Raw genomic sequence first — 18,698 nt, forward strand, 5'->3', positions numbered from 1 at the left:
CTTTCTGGCCAGTTTCTCACAGGGTTTAGTATAATTTCTTATACCTACTAGGTATTTATTAAATCTTGATTAATAGCAAAAGTTTACCCATTATATCTGTAAGGGCTTTTGACTAGCAAAAATGTAAACAGAAATTTAAGTGAATAAAAAATTTTGTGATCTTATGTCATATTCATAGATTTATATAACTATTACAATTGAGTTATTTTATGGTATTAATTACAAGTATACCTTAATAAGGTGAAAGTGTGTTATGACAAGTTTTAATTTTTGCATATTTGGGAAAATGTAAAGCCTGCTGTTCAGCATCACTAGCCTGCCCATCCCAGCAAATAAGAAACAACAGATAACTGTCTCTAGTGTTGGGCGTTCTGTTTTGGTTAGCACTAGGGTGTGATGTTTTAGTAGTTATTTTTATCCATCTCATCCCTTCCATGTACTTGATTGTCTATAGCATCAATTTTCTCTAAACTACTTGTTTTGATTGCTCTTCAGGTTGAATTGTGGAGGTGTAGGAACACAGTGCTCCCTCTGCAGGGCTGATGGTTAGACAGCATCCGGGCAACTCCAGGAGTAGCCCCTGCTTAGGCTAAGTGCATGCAGTGTTTAACCTTTCAGTAATTCTTCCTCTCCCACATAAGCAAATGCTGCAGGGACCCTGTGCTGAAGTCAGTAGAGGAGAATCTATAGCTCCACAGATCAGCCAGAGGGAAGGGTTTCTAAGAGTAACAAATCTTTTCTGTTCCAACATGCTTTTTCTAGAAGCTTTTTGTCATTCTGGCAATAAATTGTTTTCTACTCGCTGCCTTAGCAACGAGACCAAAGTCACTCCCCCTGCAGGCTGAGGTTTGATTATAAGAGTACTAACATTATATCGAGAACCAAAAGAAAATATCACTCTGGGGAAACCCACAGACATTACCTGCTTCTCAGGATAGAGAAGTACTTACATAAATTCTTAGCATCTTCTTGAAGGGAAAGGTCAAATAGAAAATGCTGGAAATGCTGAATCCAGGCCCCCAGTGGTCCCCAGTCTCTAGTAAATGCTGTAGCTGAAGTTCTCAGATGCATGCCTTTGGCCACAACAAAGGATGATTTTCTCCATGGTGACTTGGAGGAAGAGCCAAAATGTGAAGAATCACTTCCTATACACCAGACTTAGGCTGACTCCAGTTTTCAGTGTTCTTTGTTTAACCCAAGAATATATAGTTCAATTTGAGAGTAAATCTTTATTTACCAAAGAATATAATTCTGATAGATTTTGACTTTAACTGATCCCTTGGGACCTCATTTAGACATTTCTTACCCTATTCAATTTTATCTTGTAATAAAAAGTGCACAGTACATAACAGTGCATAACAAAGGCAAGGTTAAGATGAACTATGACCAGAGTGGGCTTGTGGTCCACTGAAGCTAAAGGCTGCGGAACACCAGGGGCTTAGAGTGGGAATGTGCAAGTTGCTGTTTTTCTGTATTTTCTTTAGTATATTAAAATGTATTATATATGATATAGAAATTAAATCTGGTAGCATCCTGACATGAAATGATAGAAAGATAGATTAAGAATATGAATTTACACCTTCCCAGAACCAGCATTGACTGCAATGTAATCTCCAAAGCAGAATTCCTCTGGTCATAATGCTGTGATAGCTCTCTGTAAGGAGATGGTATTTTTCTTAACCCATATGTTCCATCATCCTATATACACCTATAAAGACTTAAATTGAGCAATATTACTTATGATGACTTTTAAATAAATATTATTTGTTAAAATATTCACAAAGTTAAAAACTTGGATCTTAATGGGTTAATAAATTAGAACTCCTAACTTCCAGGGTTTGCACACAATGAAAACTTTGCAGTGGATGTGGGGAGCTGGACCACGTGGCCCTGGCCAGTCTCTCTAGATTCACCTTCTCTGCCAAGGAGGGAATCTTATATGGGGGAGAGAGAGGTACAAATTTAAATTATCAGTCCAAATACTGGAAACAAATTCTTCCCTTTTTCCTTCATGCATGGTTGAGACAAGTCAAGAACATTTTTTAAAGACTAGGAAGGGGCTCCAAACCGGAAATCCATAGAACCAGGAAACCTGTGTTCTGAATGTAGCTTGCTTCCTGTGGTGCCCTAAGAGGAAGGGCCAGGGGGCCAGTGCTGTGGCATGTCAGGTTGAGCCACCATCTGCAGTGCTGGTGTCTGGTATGGGTGCTGGTTCAGTTCCTGGCTGCTGGGACTTCACATTCACCTCCCTGCTATTGCACCTTGGAAAGCAGCAGAAAATGACGCAAGTGCTTGGGCCCCTGCACCTACTTGAGAGACCTGGAAGAAGTACTTGGTTCCTGGCTGCAGTCTGGCCCAGCCCCTGCCATTGTGGCCATTTGGAGAGTGAATTAGTGGATGGAGGATCTTTTTCTCTATCTTTCTCCCTCTCTAATTCTGCCTTTCAAATAAATAAATGAATCTTAAAAAAAGGGGGGGGGGGGGATCCTGCCTGTGTTCTTGAAGTCTACCCCTTCACATGGATATACCACTTTAACCTCCAGAGTCCAGTCATCTAGCATCTCAAACGCCAAACAAGAAATTGTGCTTCCAACAGTCTACTCTGAATTTCTGTCTAATGAGATCCAAGTATGGCATTATATTTGTAAAATACTTATCTCACTTTAATATCCTATGCAGTTTGTATTATTGACCTTGTTTTATAGAGGAGGGAACTAAGGTTCAAAATTTTTACACCGTTTTTTTTTTTCCCTAAGTGGTATTCTTAATTCATAGAAGGAGCTGGTCTACAAGGCTGGTTCTGCTGGATTCTGAAGCCAGAATTGCTCCAGAGGTCTATAGTGCTTTTCAGATGAGTGTGTTCTCCTTGGAGGGAGTAGGCTTCATTTTGCTAGAGAAGGCAGAACCTCTTCCACCATAGTCTTACAGCTCCCAGGAACTTCTGTTCTGAAGCATCCTGTTGTGCACCGTGCTTGGGGTCCGGTGTCTGTTAGCCACTTGAAGACAGCCAACATGGGAAGGGAGGCGCTGTCTGGAAACATCCTCATCAGAGATTGCCAGTCTGTTGCAGCCTTCCTCAGCGCTATTTAAGTTTCAGTCATCTTCCAGCTGTCTGAGCAGCTGCCAAGGACCTCAGAGAACAAGGGACAGTGGTTCTGTGTTCAGCAGTGCTCCTCTCTGTGTGCTGATGAAGTCATTGGCTGCCTCTATCTGGTTCTCGGGTTAAGTCAGAGTCTGGGCGTTAGAGAGATGATGCTCAAAAGAAAAAAAAAAAAAAAAAAGCTTTACCTGTCTCCTGAATCAGAGAAAATGTATATCTACCTCTCCTGTTTCTGTGTTACGACACCAAACCAAGTTTTGTTTTGTTTTTTGAAGAAAGTGGAAAGAGAGATAGGACTCTCTCCCATCTCTGTCCCTTGGATTTTCATTTACCTAGACGGTATTGACTTCTGTCCTCCCTTTGGGATGCCCCCATTGTGAGCCACATGGAAATGTGCTCAGGTGCCTGGACCGCTCCCTCCTTCTTCCTGCTCATCTGTTATAGGACCCTCCTGCCCTGAGCTACGCAGGGCCTCTGAATTCTTCACACACCATTGCAGGTCACTGAAGGCCAGCCACCAGCTGAAGCCTTTTGCCACCCCTGATCTAGATCTTCAGTCCAGGGAATAGTCCAGGCATTTACAACTTCTTGCTTGAGAAGAAGGAACATGGTTTGTTTCTTTTGATATTACTAATTTTTTCAGATGTGTAATTGAGTAAGGACTTATGCCAGTTTTGTAAATTATGCTATAATTTTTAGAGACTTAGAAAGCATTGTAGAACTAGAATAATTAAACTTGTTATGAGCATTACAAATAACAGGCTAATCAAGAAGTGTGATGTACAGTGGTGAATTGCTAATTTGACCTCAGGATTATGCAGCAGAGATAACATTATCTTCATTTATATGGTACTGTTTATCTGGAGGCATCTCGGTGCTTTTCCAGTCATATATATTATTTGGTTTGTTATCACAAACACTATCATTAAGGCTGTAAAATGTATTCCAGTACAACTTTCTATTTTCAGTTGCTTATAACTGTGGGGTGAAGGAGAGGAAGGTTGCATATTTTCTTCCATTGCTGACATTTGCACCAGATAAAATTTATGAAATGACTATTATCTGAGCTTGGAGGAGAGAGAATAGTACAGCATTGCCTTTGGTCAGCCTAGACTGTACTAACCTTAGGAAATGACAATAGGGAAAGGCTGTCTTTGTCGCTTCCTGGCTCTTCTACAGTACACAGTTGAAGAGTCTCCTAAAGACTTGACCTAGGGAATAGGAAAGTGATCTGATCAAATTCCACCGAACCACTTTCTCTGCAAGGTTGCAGACAGCAGCGCTCAGGCTGACACGGCCATGTGCGGTTGAAAATGCTATGCTGGTTGAGTTCCTGTGGTTTAAAGAAATGTACAAAATTAGATTCAGACCAAGGTGCCAGGTTTAACACACTCTTTCCGTTCCAGAAAGGACTGGGGAGACTTTTTGTCACCTCCAACCATAAAGGACAGTAAAATCTGTGCTATGCAGACCATTAAGAAGCCTTTTTTTTTTTTTTTTTTTTTTTTTTGACACAGTGGACAGTGAGAGAGAGAGACAGAGAGAAAGGTCTTCCTTTGCCGTTGGTTCACCCTCCAGTCGTGGCCAGCACCCTGCGGCCGGCGCACCGCGCTGATCTGATGGCAGGAGCCAGGTACTTATCCTGGTCTCCCATGGGGTGCAGGGCCCAAGGACTTGGGCCATCCTCCGCTGCACTCCCTGGCCACAGCAGAGAGCTGGCCTGGAAGAGGGACAGAATCTGGTGCCCCGACCGGGACTAGAACCTGGTGTGCCGGCGCCGCAAGGCGGAGGATTAGCCTAGTGAGCCGTGGCACCGGCCAAGAACCCATTTTAAATGAACCCACCCACCCAAACCTGGTAAAACCAGCACCTTCTCTTTACCTTGAGGGCTGAAGAGGTCAGGGCCAACCTCCTGCTTACCTGGAGGGCTCTGGTAAGTGTGGCAGCTGTCCTGATTCTCAATACCAGGAGATGGCATTGATGTCGGTTATGAAGATGAGCGATCAGCTTGCGTCAAGGAGCAGATGGCTAAATGAGGTGCACAGGGATTGCCTTGAGATTCAGGCTTGAAGAAACAAGCGGGGAAATAGCCTCTGACATAAAAACCCCAAATATAGTCTCCTTAATGTGAGTTTTTAGAATCGGCATTTGTATTGTACAGTTAACTTGGAGTGATGAGAAATGGAAGGAAATTACTGAGTTAGTGAGCAGCGATTAACTCAGAAGTAAAATTATATCATCGAAATTGGAGGTTGTTTTACACAGCAGAGGGGAGGAGATTACTAAAACCTTGCCCAATCTGTCATATTCTAATTGGAATCTGTTCACGTAATATGCCCCCTGCTTCAGAGTGCATAGTTCACAATTTGGAATAGTATTATCAGCTAATACAGCAATTTTTCCTGGTTCTTCCTTTGAATTCCAGTAGGACAGTGTGTAGCACGTTCCCCGGGGAATTGTGTGCCACACAGAAGAGTGAGTTTGTCTGTTCATTAACCTGTGAACTGTCAGGTCCCTTTGGAGAGGGAAGAGAGCAAGTCACTGTAAGGTTAATGCTTGTTTGTTGGAGACGAAGCCTGCAGGGAGACAGGGAGGGTGACCAGGCCAAGATGCTCAGGACCTGCCTGGAAACTGTGCACTGTGTGCAGATGCCGGATGCCTGTGGCCAGGAGGGAGGCTGCAGGGCAGGCTGGGCCATCTCTGTGGAGTACCTCCTCTGGTCAGGAGAAGGCTTCCCCGCAGCCATGTCGGGGGCTGGCGTAAGTATATAGGGTTAACTTCCCTATTAAGTAAAAAAAAAAAAAAAAAAAAACAAACTGTGAATGGCTTTCAGTAGTTTATGTGGATTTTTTCTTTTAAACTGGAAAGGAATATTGATTTCATGCATTTGTCTCCAATGGATAAAATCTTTCATTGAATTAGAAATCATTTTATTTTGCCTGTATTTATGCACGTGTGCACAGGTGCCTTCCTAGCCATAAGGTGAAAGCAGTTGTTAGTTGTGTCTCGTGAATGTATTCATATAATTCTGCTGACATTCAAGGATTGAACTCGGTAGTATCTAGGTAGATTTTCTAGGTAAATCGGGTCTCCGTTCTATTTAATTCTCTGGGAAGTGACATCTCCCTAATTTTGCTGTAATCATGTAGGCTCAGTTGGAGCTAAGCAAAAGGAGCAGACACAGGGTCTGAAGTCACATTTGAAGTCTCCATTAGTCTACATCCTGGCATACTGTATGATTAAATATTGTACCTTTTTCTGTCATCCTTGGATTCATTGTGGTAGAAGCTCATTTCCAACAGACTTTCTTTTCTTTTCACCCTCAGGTATATTCGAATAGTTGGGACTCACAATACAGTGAACAAGATTTTTCACATTGTGGCTTTTGAATGCATGTTTACAAACAAAACCTTCACTCTGGAGAAGGGGCTGATAGGTGAGTATTACAATTATATTTTTGTGTATACACTTAGATATTTTGTCTTCAGATTCTATTACCCCTTTAATTGATCTTAATCAGCTCCCATTAAGGACTTCAATTGTCTGAATGATTTATTGACTGAGTTACAAAGGGGATGGATAGCATTTTTAGAAGCTGTTAAGATAATAATTCCAGTAAACTTAAAAGAATATAATTGATGTACTAGTAGTTATATTTTGATGATTCCTTGAGATTTGCTGTGTAGGGAATGCTTTCATCCCAAAGGCTGTTCTGTATTTAATGGTCGGTGAGATTGGGGAGGACGCCTGTATAACATTGATCAGACACTCACACTTTCCAAGCCTAGGCAGGTATTTTGGGCTTTGATTTCTTAGCTGTGGTGTTACTAGCTGTGGGAGTATCTTCTTTTCATGGACGTGTCAGTCCATATTTGCCCTGCTTAGCTAGGTTCTCTTCAAGGAAGTGCCTGCCCATAATTTAAATAAGACCAGAGTGACTGGTTGTCATTGCCAGAGACTAGTTACTGGGTGAGAAATACTGCCTGATCTCATCTTGGTTTAGTTGTTTGTATGGTTGGTTTCTGCTGGGTTTTGGTTTTGCTTTTGGTTCAGACTGGGTATTGTGTACAGTCCATCCTAGGTCTTGCCATTCAAGATACCATGGATGGCTTTTCCCCTCCAGACTTGCTGCCTTTCCCATGCACACTGGTTTATTTCTTACCTCCTGGAAAGATCATAGTTAGACCAATTAGCTCCTCTAGTTTCTCCTTTTGCTGTAGCTTCCTATGAAAAATGACTCCATATGTTCAGGTGCAGGTGGAAGCATGAAATGCCCCTGCTTTGCAGCACCTAAAATAGAACTCTGTGTTTACAAAGGGACTCGTTTCTGCTGTTCGTCTCAAGTCCTGTTCATGTTGACCTGTGTCCTAAAAGCATGGTAATGACTAAAATAGGAAATATGAGTGTAACTTGCAAATGTTCACTAGTTCTATGAGTGGCCATAGCGTAAATTTTCCTAGCACCTGCTATGTCCTAAACATAATCTTCTAGTTATAGAAATTCTGGAGAGTAATAATTATAAAGTAGCAGGAGTTGGAATTTCTTCAATGTATAGAGAGTTTTGGGAATTCAGTTAAAATAATTTTGTTTTTAACTGTTATGAATATCATTTTTAATGTTAAATGTAGATGTTAATAGTTTTTGTGACTTTCAAATAATTTAAAAGTTAACAAATTTGAAGCATTGCCTGTTTCTGTCTTCTTTTAATTCTGTAGGCTGCATAGAATTGTGGTGACGGGGGCTGGGGGGAGGACACTCTGTACCTGCTGCCTACCACAAGCCTCACAGTGTGTGTGACTGAAGTTAGGATCCCTCCTAGCCACAGATGTGTAGCGTTTGGTGGCTCACTTCATCCCCATGCACTGCAGATTTGAACATGCCTCATAGAAGGCGCCATCTGCTGAACTCGCGCCCTCTTCCTTATCGGAGGAAGAACGGGTTTGTGGACCCTGTAATTATCAAAGAAACAGTCCTCTCTGGTGTGAGAGGCCATTATCAGATTGCAGCTTAGGATCAGTTGTAATGAGGGATGCTGTTATTGGCCTGCATGTTTTGTCCAAACTGAAGTAGTCAGCATTATCGGAAGCCATGGTAGTCTCAGGCATGTCAGGGAACGGAAGGAGATTGCAGAGATGGGGAGGTCGTTCTGGTTGTCTGGTCAGCCGCTCTTCTTCAGGCCCTTTTCTCTGATACTCACAAGTTTGACTTCAGAGAGCACTGCTGTCACCTGCCTGTCATTGTCCCTCAGCATTGTGGGAGCAGTGGTGCAAGTGGGCAGATGTGTGTCTGCCTGTGGTGGGATCCCTTCCAGCCTCCCTCCAGACCGTCTTCACAGTTCAGAGCTGCCCCAGGCAGGGAGGTGGTCTGCGTCCCAAGGGCCTTCAGGGGGGTTTCCTGTCTTCTGTTTGGCTTACAGAGGCATTTGAGATGGCAACATCCACCTTTCCATCTTGATTATCTCAGGTGTGTTTAGCTGGCTGCCCTCCTAGGGACCTCCCAGAGGGGAGTGACCCTCTAGTGGGGACACAGAATCTCCTAAGTTTATTTCAAAATTGTAGGCGCTTAATTCTTGCTCCTTCCTGGATGCAGTGAAAATATATATTCCTCTCCTGAGAACAACAGATGAAAACTCCAGATTTTTGTGAGAGAAAAATGAGAGAGTAAGATAATATCACCATGAATAGTAGAGTATTGAAACCTACTTTTGTATTTCTAGGTTCAGAACTTCTTTTTTTCACAATTCTTATTCCTTTCACAGTTCAGGTCACTCTGGTTATTATTCTATAGGCCTTAAAATGATTTTTGAAACATTTATATTTTTTGAAAATCAGAATTTAATGTTATTACTTAAAATCTATAATAATGCCAGGAAAATAACATAAATAACCTATATAATATTTGAGTGTTATTTTCCCACCAGAGGACTTCTTTCTTCTTAAAAAATAAAACTATTGCAGAGGCAGCATGAGACAGAGATGGGAGTGGGGGGAAGGGCAGGAAGAACTCTCCTGTCCCCAGATGTCTGCATTGGCCAGGGCTGGGCCAGCCTGACTCTGGGAGCCAAGAACTTATTGTAGGTTTCCCATGGGAGTGGCAGGAACCCAGTTACTTAAGCCATCGCTGTACCTCCCAAGCTCAGCATAAGCAGGAAGCTGGAGTTAGGAGCCAGGGCTACATATGGAACCTTGGTACTCCAATGTGGGATGCAGGCTTCTTAACCTCGAAGCCAAATATCCACTGCTCTTCTCCATTTTTGACGAGAGCACGTCATTCCTCATGATGCTTCACTTGCACAGATTCATGGCAAGACTTTCAAGTTCTCTAGATTTGAACTTCTCTGAGAGTGGGCCCCAGCTCTACCACACTGCCCAGAGCTGGGCACCTCTCCCACCTTTTCTGCCATATCCACAGCTGGTTGCTTCTGGACTTGCTAGGATGTACTCTGTGCTGGGAGAGCTGGCCTGTCATGACTGTCTCCTCTGTCAGGAGGCATTTATAGGAAACTTTAACCTGACTTACAAGTGAGGTGTGGAAAGGGTGGTTAGAACAGATGTGACTGCTATTTTATAAGCAGTCAACCTCCCAAAGAATTGTGTGTGTTTGCCTTGGCACTTCACTTTATGACCTGTGCACAGCATTTGCCAAGTTCTTCTGCTTTTTCATAATAATTGCCAAATCTTCCTTTTCATTTAATCTTGTGTTTAAATCTACTTCTTTGAATGCCCTACTAGTTATTCATGTAGAGAAAAGGGTACCCATCCTCCAACTTAAAGAATTATCAACTCACAGACAGCCTAGTTTTATCTATATGTGACCTACTTCCTCCCCATTAGAGTGTTTTGATGCCAATCACAGAAATTTTATCATCCACATATTATGTTTCTGTACAAGTAAGACCTCTTTTCTGTAGCTGTAACCACAATATAAGGGGTCTTATAAAGGGTCATAGGAAATGCATATTATAAAAGAAAAAAGCTATGCATTTGTTTCAAAAAATTTTTGTACCAAAGTAATTTAAAAATTTTTTTTAAAGAATACAAATTTCAAAAGTACAACTTTAGGAATATAGTTATTCTTCCCACCATACCCACTCTTCAACTCACACTTCCAGCTCCTCCTCCCTCTCCCCTTACCAGTGCCATTCTCCATTAAGATTCATTTTCAATTAACTTTGTACACAGAAGACCAACTCTATACTAAGTAAAGATTTCAACAATTTGTGCGTGCACACACAAACTGAGAACTAGTTTTACAGTTAATTCTCATAGTATAACTCATTGAAGACAGAGGTCCTGCATGGGGAGTTAGTGCACAGTGACTCCTGTTGTTAATTTAACAATGAACACTCTTATGTATGATGTCAGTGACTACCTGAGGCTCTTGACATGAGCTACCTAGGCTATGGAAGCCTTTTGAATCCATAAACTCCATCAGTATTTAGACAAGACCATAAGCAAAGTGGAAGTTCTCTCCTCCTCTCAGAGAAAAGCACATCCTTCTTTGATGGCCACTTCTTTCAGCTGGGGTCTCACAGAGATCCTTCATGTAGAACATTTTTTGTCACAGTGTCTTGACTTTCCATGCCTGAAATGTTCTCACAGGCTTTTCAGCCAGACCAGGAAGCCTTAAGGGCTGATTCTGAGGTCAGAGTGGTTCTCAAAGTGATTCTATAAGTCTGTTGTGTAGACTGCTTCCCATATTAGAAAATTCTCTCCTTTTTAATTCTATTATTATTACTAGGCACTTGATCCTATTTATATGATCACTTTAACACTCAATCCTTTTTATTTGATCACTTTAACACTTAATCTTATCTATATATTCACATTAACACTTAATATGTTCACTTTAACAATTAAGATGGCATTTTTACCAGTAAGCTTAATGGGATTTGGAGCCCCATGACAAGTTTTTAAACTGTACCCTTAGGAAGTGGGATACACAGCAGACTCACAGAATGACAAATGCCCTAAACAGCACTCTGGCCTCAGAGTCAGCCCTTAAGGCATTCGGATCTGGCTAAAAAGCCCATAATAGTTTCTCAGGCATGGAAAGCTAAGACACTGTGGCAAAAAAATGACCTATATGAAAGATCTCTGTGAGTAAGATCCCAGTGGAAAGAAGGGGCCATCAAAAGAGGAGATACCTTTCTCTGAAGGGAGGAGAGAACTTCCACTTTGATTATGGCCCTGTCTAAATAATGTCAGAGTTTGTAGACTCAAAAGGCTTCCATAGCCTTGGCAGCTCATGACAAGCTCACTGACGTCATAAATAAGAGTGTCAATTGTTAAATCAACAACAGGAGTCACTGTGCACTTATTCCCCATGTAGGATCTCTGTCCTTAATGTGTTGTACTATGAGAATTAATGATAAAACTAGTCTTATAACAGTATTTTATTCTTTGTGTGTCTGTATGGGTGCAATACATTGAAATCTTTACTTAGTATATACTAAGTTGTTCTATATATATATATATATAGATAATTAAAAATGAATCTTAATGAAGAATGGGATGGGAGAGGGAATAGGAGATTGGGATGGTTTGTGGATGGGAGGGTGGTTATGTGGTTATGTGGGGAAAAACCACTATAATCCAAAAGTTGTACTTTTGAAATTTATATTTATTAAATAAAACTTTTCTAAAAAATGAATAAATAAATAAACTGTACCCTTAGTAGTAAGTCCTTAGGAATGTATGCAGGACTATATGGCTTTACAGTTACAAACTTCCTCCTCCCTCTCATTTTTTACTGAGATGTATTTTCAGTTAACTTTATACATATACCATTAACTCTATGTTAAATAAAGAGTTCAACATATAGTATGAAGGGAAAAAAACAAAAAAAAAGCATTTTTCTCGACAATCAAGACAGGGGCTTTCACTTCTACAGATTTAGTTTTAAGTGCTCTATTAGTTCTTAAAGATCAGGAGAACAGATTTTTTTTTTTTTTAATTTATTTACTTGAAAATCAGAGTTACACAGAGAAGGAGCGGCAGAGAGAAAGAGAGAGAGGTCTTCCATCTGCTGGTTTACTCCCCAGATAGCCGCAATGGCCGGAGCTGCCGATCTGAAGCCAGGAGCTTCTTCCGAATCTCCCACGTGGGTGTAGGGGCCCAGGGATTTGGGCCATCTTCTACTGCTTTCCCAGGCCATAACAGAGAGCCGATCGGAAGTGGAGCAGCCAGGACTCGAACCAGTGTTGGCTTTACCCGCTATGCCACAGCACCGGCCCCAAACATATGGTTTTTGTCCCTTTGGTACTGGCTTATTTCACTGAGTATGATGTTTTCCAGATTAATTCATTTTGTTGCAAATGACCGGATTTTTTTTTACCACTGTATAGTATTCCATAGTGTACATATCCCATAATTTCTTTATCCAGTCTTCAAAATTGATGGGCATTTAGGTTGATTCCACGTCTTAGCTATTGTGAATTGAGCTGCAATAAACATGGAGGTGCAGATAACTCTTTTGTTTACTGATTTCATTTGCCTTGGGTAAATTCCCAGGAGTGGCATGGCTGTGTCATAAGGTAAGTCTATATTCAGATTTCTAAGGTATCTCCACACTGTCTTCCATAGTGGCTGTACCACTTTACATTCCCATCAACAGTGGATTAGGGTACCTTTTTCCCCACATCCTCGCCAGCATTTGTTGTTTGTTGATTTCTATACTAAAGCCATCTAACTGGGGTGAGGTGAAACCTCATTGTGGTTTTGATCTACATTTTCCTGATAGCTATTGATCCTGAACATTTTTTCATGTGTCTGTTGGCCATTTGGATTTCTTCTTTTGAAAAATGTCACCAAAATAATTTTAATTTCACTTTCCTGTGAACATTTTTAAGTGCCCTCGTACTATTATAATATCCCAAAATTGAACAGTAATTCCTAAGAATATTAAATGTCCAATTAATGTTTACAGTCCCCTAGTTGCTTCAAATTCTGCAGTGAAATTGTATATTTTAATAGGTTGTTTGAATCAAAATTCAGATAAGGCCCATATCACAGAACTAGCTCTCAAATCTCTTTAAATCTATAGGTTCCCTTCTGTTTATCTATTTCTGTTTTTTTTTTTTTTTCTGCCTCCAGTTGCAGTTTATTTGTTGAAGAAACTAGGCTTTTGTCCTGTAGAGTTTCTAACAGCCTAAAATTTGGTCATTAAGTTCCCAAGGTTTGTTTTTTCTGTTCGTTGTTGCATTTCTTGGTAGTTAGATAGAGGTTTAATCAGATTTAACTGTTATTTTTGGTTATAATGCGCCATAGGTAGTGTTCTGCTTGTCAAGAAGCAAGCAAATCTCCGGTTGTCTTTCTCATTTGGATGTTCCCACCCATTGATCACCATTTCCCAGGTCCATTATTGCATTATTTGGATTGCAAAATAGTTACATTGTAATTTTGTCATTCTTTTTTTATATTTTAGCTAGAAAGAAAATTTCCCTCAACACTCAATCTTGAGATGCAGTTTTCCCAGACAAAGAAGGGTAAATCCTACATTCTTTCCCTTTATTTGCCAGTTTTCAAAACAAAGAAGTGCTTTCTCAGCATCCTCGGAAGATGACTAGTGAGGTTTATTTGTAGAGATTTTTAGGAGGGAGTAGGTACATGTCACTTAAACTTTATAGGATTAGAGTACTTGGTATCTTTTAATCATTTACCATTTTTTATTGTTGGTATTTAAATTACCCCATCTTTTGTCTCCTCAAAATGGTTCTTGAATCCTTTTGACATGACTTTAGTCATCCTCATTGGTGGTTTGATTTCTGACATGACAAGATTTACCAGGTTGTTTCTGTACATTCCCTGCCCTTGATCTGGAATCGGCCATTTCTTCAAGAAACCCTGTTTCTGTTTAGTGGGAAATGACATTTGGAAACCTCAGAGTGGTGTGCTATAAATGATCCTTGCGCCTGCGTTTGTCACCATTTCTAGGCCTTTCAATAACGGGAACAGGAAATATATGCACATATACTTATGTCACATATTTAACAGAGAAAATATATCATGAGGGTATGTCAGCACTTCAAATTCAATACTACATGGTTTTGGGGGAGCCTTTCAATCTCTCTTTGATCTCCTTTTTTCCATACTGAAAATCTTGGTTACCAATGACATAGCACAATAATTCATTTGTTTTGTCCCCTCTACATACAAAATACTATTAGAATGAAAGTACCAGTAATTTCATGAACTTTATGAATACTAAAAATAATTTAATATTTTTACATTTTGCGGTCCTTAAGGTATTTCCAACTGAAGAGGTACAGTAAAATGACTATATTTTAAAGTTATTTGAAAAAATTTTATGTAGTTATGCCACCATTTCAGTATATAGCAAGATTTGTCCATTACATTCTTCTTTCAATATTTAGTAATGGCTTTAATGGATTTTTTTGTTTGGGGCTTGGGTGTTTAGCCTAGCAGTTAAGACACCTGTGACCTTTATCAGAGTCCCTGGGTTTAATAACAAGCTTTGTCCAACTTTCTGCTAGTATAGAACTCAGGAGGCAGCAGGTGAAGACTTGAGTAATTGGATTCTTGCCGCCCATGTGGGAGACCAGGATTGAGTTCTTTATGCCTGACTTCAGCCTGGCCCAGCCTTGTCCATTTTGGGCATGTGAAGTCAAATCAGGGGCTAGGAGAGAGCGCTCTTGTTCTCTCTCTCATCCTCCCCCTCCCCCTCCCACCCTCTCTTTCCAGCCCTCTCCGTCTCTCCTCCTTCCAAATAAGTAAATAATTTTTTAAAGATTCTTGTTTATTTTATAACCATGTGAAATATTTACATGATTCCAAAACGCAGTCTACAAGCAAGCTGTATTCAGAGAAATCAAGCTTTTATCTCTGTCCTTTCTACTCCTATAAGTATTCTCTATTTCCCTTTTTAGTTTTTTGTGATTATTATTCCATTTTTAAAATGGGGAGGAATATATATATGTATGTATATATATGTGTGTGTGTGTGTTATATTTACATTTTAAATCCTCTCTTTCTCAAGTCATTGTTAGAATGCTATCCATTGTACACAGTTTTTCTTCACCTTGCTTTTTCTGTGCATAACATTTATCCTGGAGTTGGCTATATAGAAGATATTATTCATTCCTTTTTATAACTAAATGGTACTAATTAGTGTAGCTAACCCCATAGTTTATTCAACTAGTTCTCTATTAATGAACCATTTGGGCTCTTTGCAACTTCTGCTACTACAGATAGTGCTATTTCCTTGTGCCATAAGTCTTTTCCTAGTTTTGCCAATATATCTTTGGGGTAGCTTCCTAGAAGGATTGCTTGATCAAAGGTAAATATATATACAATTTTGCCAAATTAACCTTCATGGGCATTATACTATGTAAAATTTTTCACTGGAATTGCGTGATAAGACTGGACTGAGCTTTGCCAAGGAACATATTGTCAGAGTACAGGACTTCTGCCAGTTTGATAGCTGAGAAATGGTATCTCAGTGCAGTTTTAACTGCATTTCTCTTATGAGAGAAATTGAGCATCTTTCCTATGTTTAAGGGCCATTTGCATTTATTTTGCCTCTTTTAAATTGCTTTTCTCTTCTCATGAGTCTTCTAGATGAATAGAGAATATACTTTAGTGAGACATGAGGGAGCAGTAAACACTTTACAGTGGTGTTGGAGTATGGCATTCTGCGTTACAGGAGGCTGGTTTCCCTTCTCAAGTTTTCCAGGTTCTTCTGGAAAATGTAAGCTCTCATAAGTCCCTTTCCAGCCTTATCTTTGGCTCTTCCTGTCTGCTTAAGTGATAGTGACTAGAGCATGGAGTTTCAGGATCAAAACTCAGGATTCTTTAACCATTTTAAAGAAATGGAAGAACCTATTATCAGCTTTAGGCCATTATGTGTTATCTGTGCTAGTAACTGATCTATGGCAACCAAATAGGCAGCACAGGCACAGGAGGTCTCAACACTCACTCCTGCCACCACCTCTGCAAGGGTGCTGCCTGGGCAGGAACACTGGAGCCCTTATTCACTCGCTGCTACCTCGATTGCCACTGGAAGCAGGTAGACAAGGACATGCTTTCGTCCTTCCTCCCGTCTTGCAATCTCCCACCATTTCTTCTGTTGGCAGAACCAAAAGCCAGACTGGTAAAGGGAGTCTGGGAACTGCTGTTCACAAAGGTTTATCCTGAGATACAGTGTACAGCAAGGAAGGAACGGAGCTGAAAGCAGACAAATGCTGGCATAAAGGCGAGCATTGTAAAGGGACTCCGACCCACAGGAAGCAGCTCACCACCTGATTCAAGCATGTTGGCAAGGCATGGAAATACGTGGCGTGGAGAACCGACAAGGGCACAGCTTGCAGGGAAAGCTTGGACTGTTAAGGAACTCATCATACTTTCTTGTCTAGTAACAGGAGGCTTCATGAAGAATGGTGTTTTGGGCTCAGGCTTGAAGAATTTAGTAAATACATGGGGTAAGCATTTAACCTACCGGTTAAGACGCTCACATCCTGTGGAGTGCCTCGATTTGAGTGCTGGCTCTGCTCCTGATTCTAGCTTCTTGCTGATGTGCATCCTGGGAGGCAGCAAGTGATGGACCAAATAGTTGGGTCCCTGCCACCCACAAGAGATATGTGGATTGATTTCTCAATTCCTGGCTTCAGTCTGGCCCAGCTCCGGCCATTGTGGGAATTTGGGGAGTAAACCAGCAGATGAGAATGCCTTCTTTCTCTTTCTGTTTGTCTCATTACCTCCCAAAAAGTAAAAATAAGTCAGCAAATATTACAGAGCACTACAAAAGTGCTGGTTTACATACACAGCAACAAAAATACATGACACTTGTTTCCCTTGGAAGAATGAAAGGCAGAAATAAAAATAGGGTGGTCTGTGGTTGCTACTGTTGTCGGAAAGTACTTTGGGATTGTAGCTGTATGTTTAGGATGCTGGAAAATTCCTGGAAAGGTAGAGTTGGAAACCTGTGCTGTGAAGGGCTTTTGACATCTGCTGAACCCAGGACATAATATAACTTTGGTGCTGTACAACTGTGTTTAGGACAATAAGTGTCCTCTGGAGCAGAAGCAGAGATTTGAGAGTGGGGAGTTCATTAGTGTATGAAGTTGTTGGAATGTGGCAAAGCAGCGGCCTTCCCGGCTTGCCAGAGGGGCTGTGAGGCCTTCCTGCAGTTTCCTAAGATGGCACTAGTGGGTCTGGGCTAGACAGATTATGAGGCCACTCTTCCCAGATTAGTTCTCTGACCATGTAGTAAGCTTGGTTCTAACTGTCAGGGAAACTCAACTTCCTTTCATACTGTAAATTACTTGGCATTCAGCAGACGTGTGTTAAGAGGCTGCCACGTAAGGCAGAGAAAATACACAGGTGTAGTCTATGTCTTGTTGGCTCATATGAGCTGATAGAGGAGAAAGACTTAACTAGGTGACAACACAGTGAGGTGAGCCATGTATTGGGAGGGCTCATAGGAACGCTGCACAGGCTTGGTCCTCTGAGCAGGGGAAATGGTTTCAGGGAAGACCTTTCTATAAAGGGCAAGAACTGGGCCAGTCTTTAACAGGGTAAGTGTGGAAGCTCAGGAAGGACTCTCACGAAGCAGTTTACATGTGTAAGGGCTTGTCTCTGACCCACTCAGCAGCCAGAGCCCCTCTAGGAGACCGCCTTGCACCTGCCTGAGGATGGGGTGGGGGGAAGGTTGGGGTAGGCACTGTAGTTATCCGTGTCTTGCACTTTCCCCCAAGAGAATGTAAAACATGATTTTCTTACAAGATCTTAGAGTGTTGTAGAAATTCAAGTAAAGTAAATATGTTGTAGTACGCATCCTGAGTTAATACAGTGTGTGCATTCGCCTTGCACCCTGCTGAGCCCATGCCTCACACAGGTGGGGGATGGGGCTGTGGGAGTGGTTAGAAAATGCCTTCCTCACAGTTGTTTAGCATTCTGCTTGGTATGTGTGGCTGGTTGTGTACATGTGTATCCTTCCATTATCCTTTGCACTTTTTTTGTAGTAAGGATTCCCTGTGAAAAGTTTTTATTGCTCTCTTAACATTTACTTCTGCATTTTACAAGATCAAGTTTTCTGGACTCTACTTATACAAGGAGACTTAAGAAAGTTTATGGAAAATATGTATTATTAAAAAACGCATGGGTTTCAAATTTTTTTGCATCAAAATAAACATCTTTTCTTGCCATCTATCCACAGATTTTTTGAAGTACCTTTGTATATCCCCTTATGGTAGCAGGGATTTATAGATATAGCAGTGTGTGTGTGTGTGTAAGTGCCCATCCAGGTAAAAGTAAATGTATACAACTTGTCCTTAAATGAGGCATTTTGGAATATTTATAGAATATTTTATGGCAATATAACTTTCTTACTATAGTACTCCATTTTTTATTACTATAATGAAACATCTGAGGCAAAGCTACTCCATAAAGAAAAGAAATTTCTTTAATTCACAGTTCTAAATGCTGAAAGTCCAAGATTGGGTGACCCCATCATTGACCTCTGGTGACAGGGCCTAATGGTAGATGCATGACGATAGAACTGTACAGGAGTGAAAGTCACATCACAGGACAGCAGGCTAAAGCAAGGGCTAGGGGCCAGGCTTGCCCCTTTTATAACAGCT

General features: G+C 40.9%; 1 protein-coding gene across 3 annotated transcripts in view; it reads left to right on the forward strand.

Annotated features, from left to right (window-relative positions):
• The window catches only part of BTBD9 (BTB domain containing 9), a 449,433-nt gene that overhangs the window by 276,037 nt on the left and 154,698 nt on the right, over positions 1 to 18,698 (forward strand). For all 3 annotated transcript variants that reach the window (XM_008262867.5, XM_017345091.4, XM_089333970.1), the window contains one exon: positions 6,427 to 6,536. In XM_008262867.5, coding sequence (XP_008261089.1) covers positions 6,427 to 6,536 — 110 coding nt within the window. The remainder of the gene's footprint in view (positions 1 to 6,426; positions 6,537 to 18,698) is intronic.

The sequence above is a fragment of the Oryctolagus cuniculus genome, chromosome 5, assembly GCF_051225735.1.
Source record: "Oryctolagus cuniculus isolate XC-2025 breed Fujian yellow rabbit chromosome 5, ASM5122573v1, whole genome shotgun sequence".
In the NCBI taxonomy this organism is placed as follows: Eukaryota; Metazoa; Chordata; class Mammalia; order Lagomorpha; family Leporidae; genus Oryctolagus; species Oryctolagus cuniculus.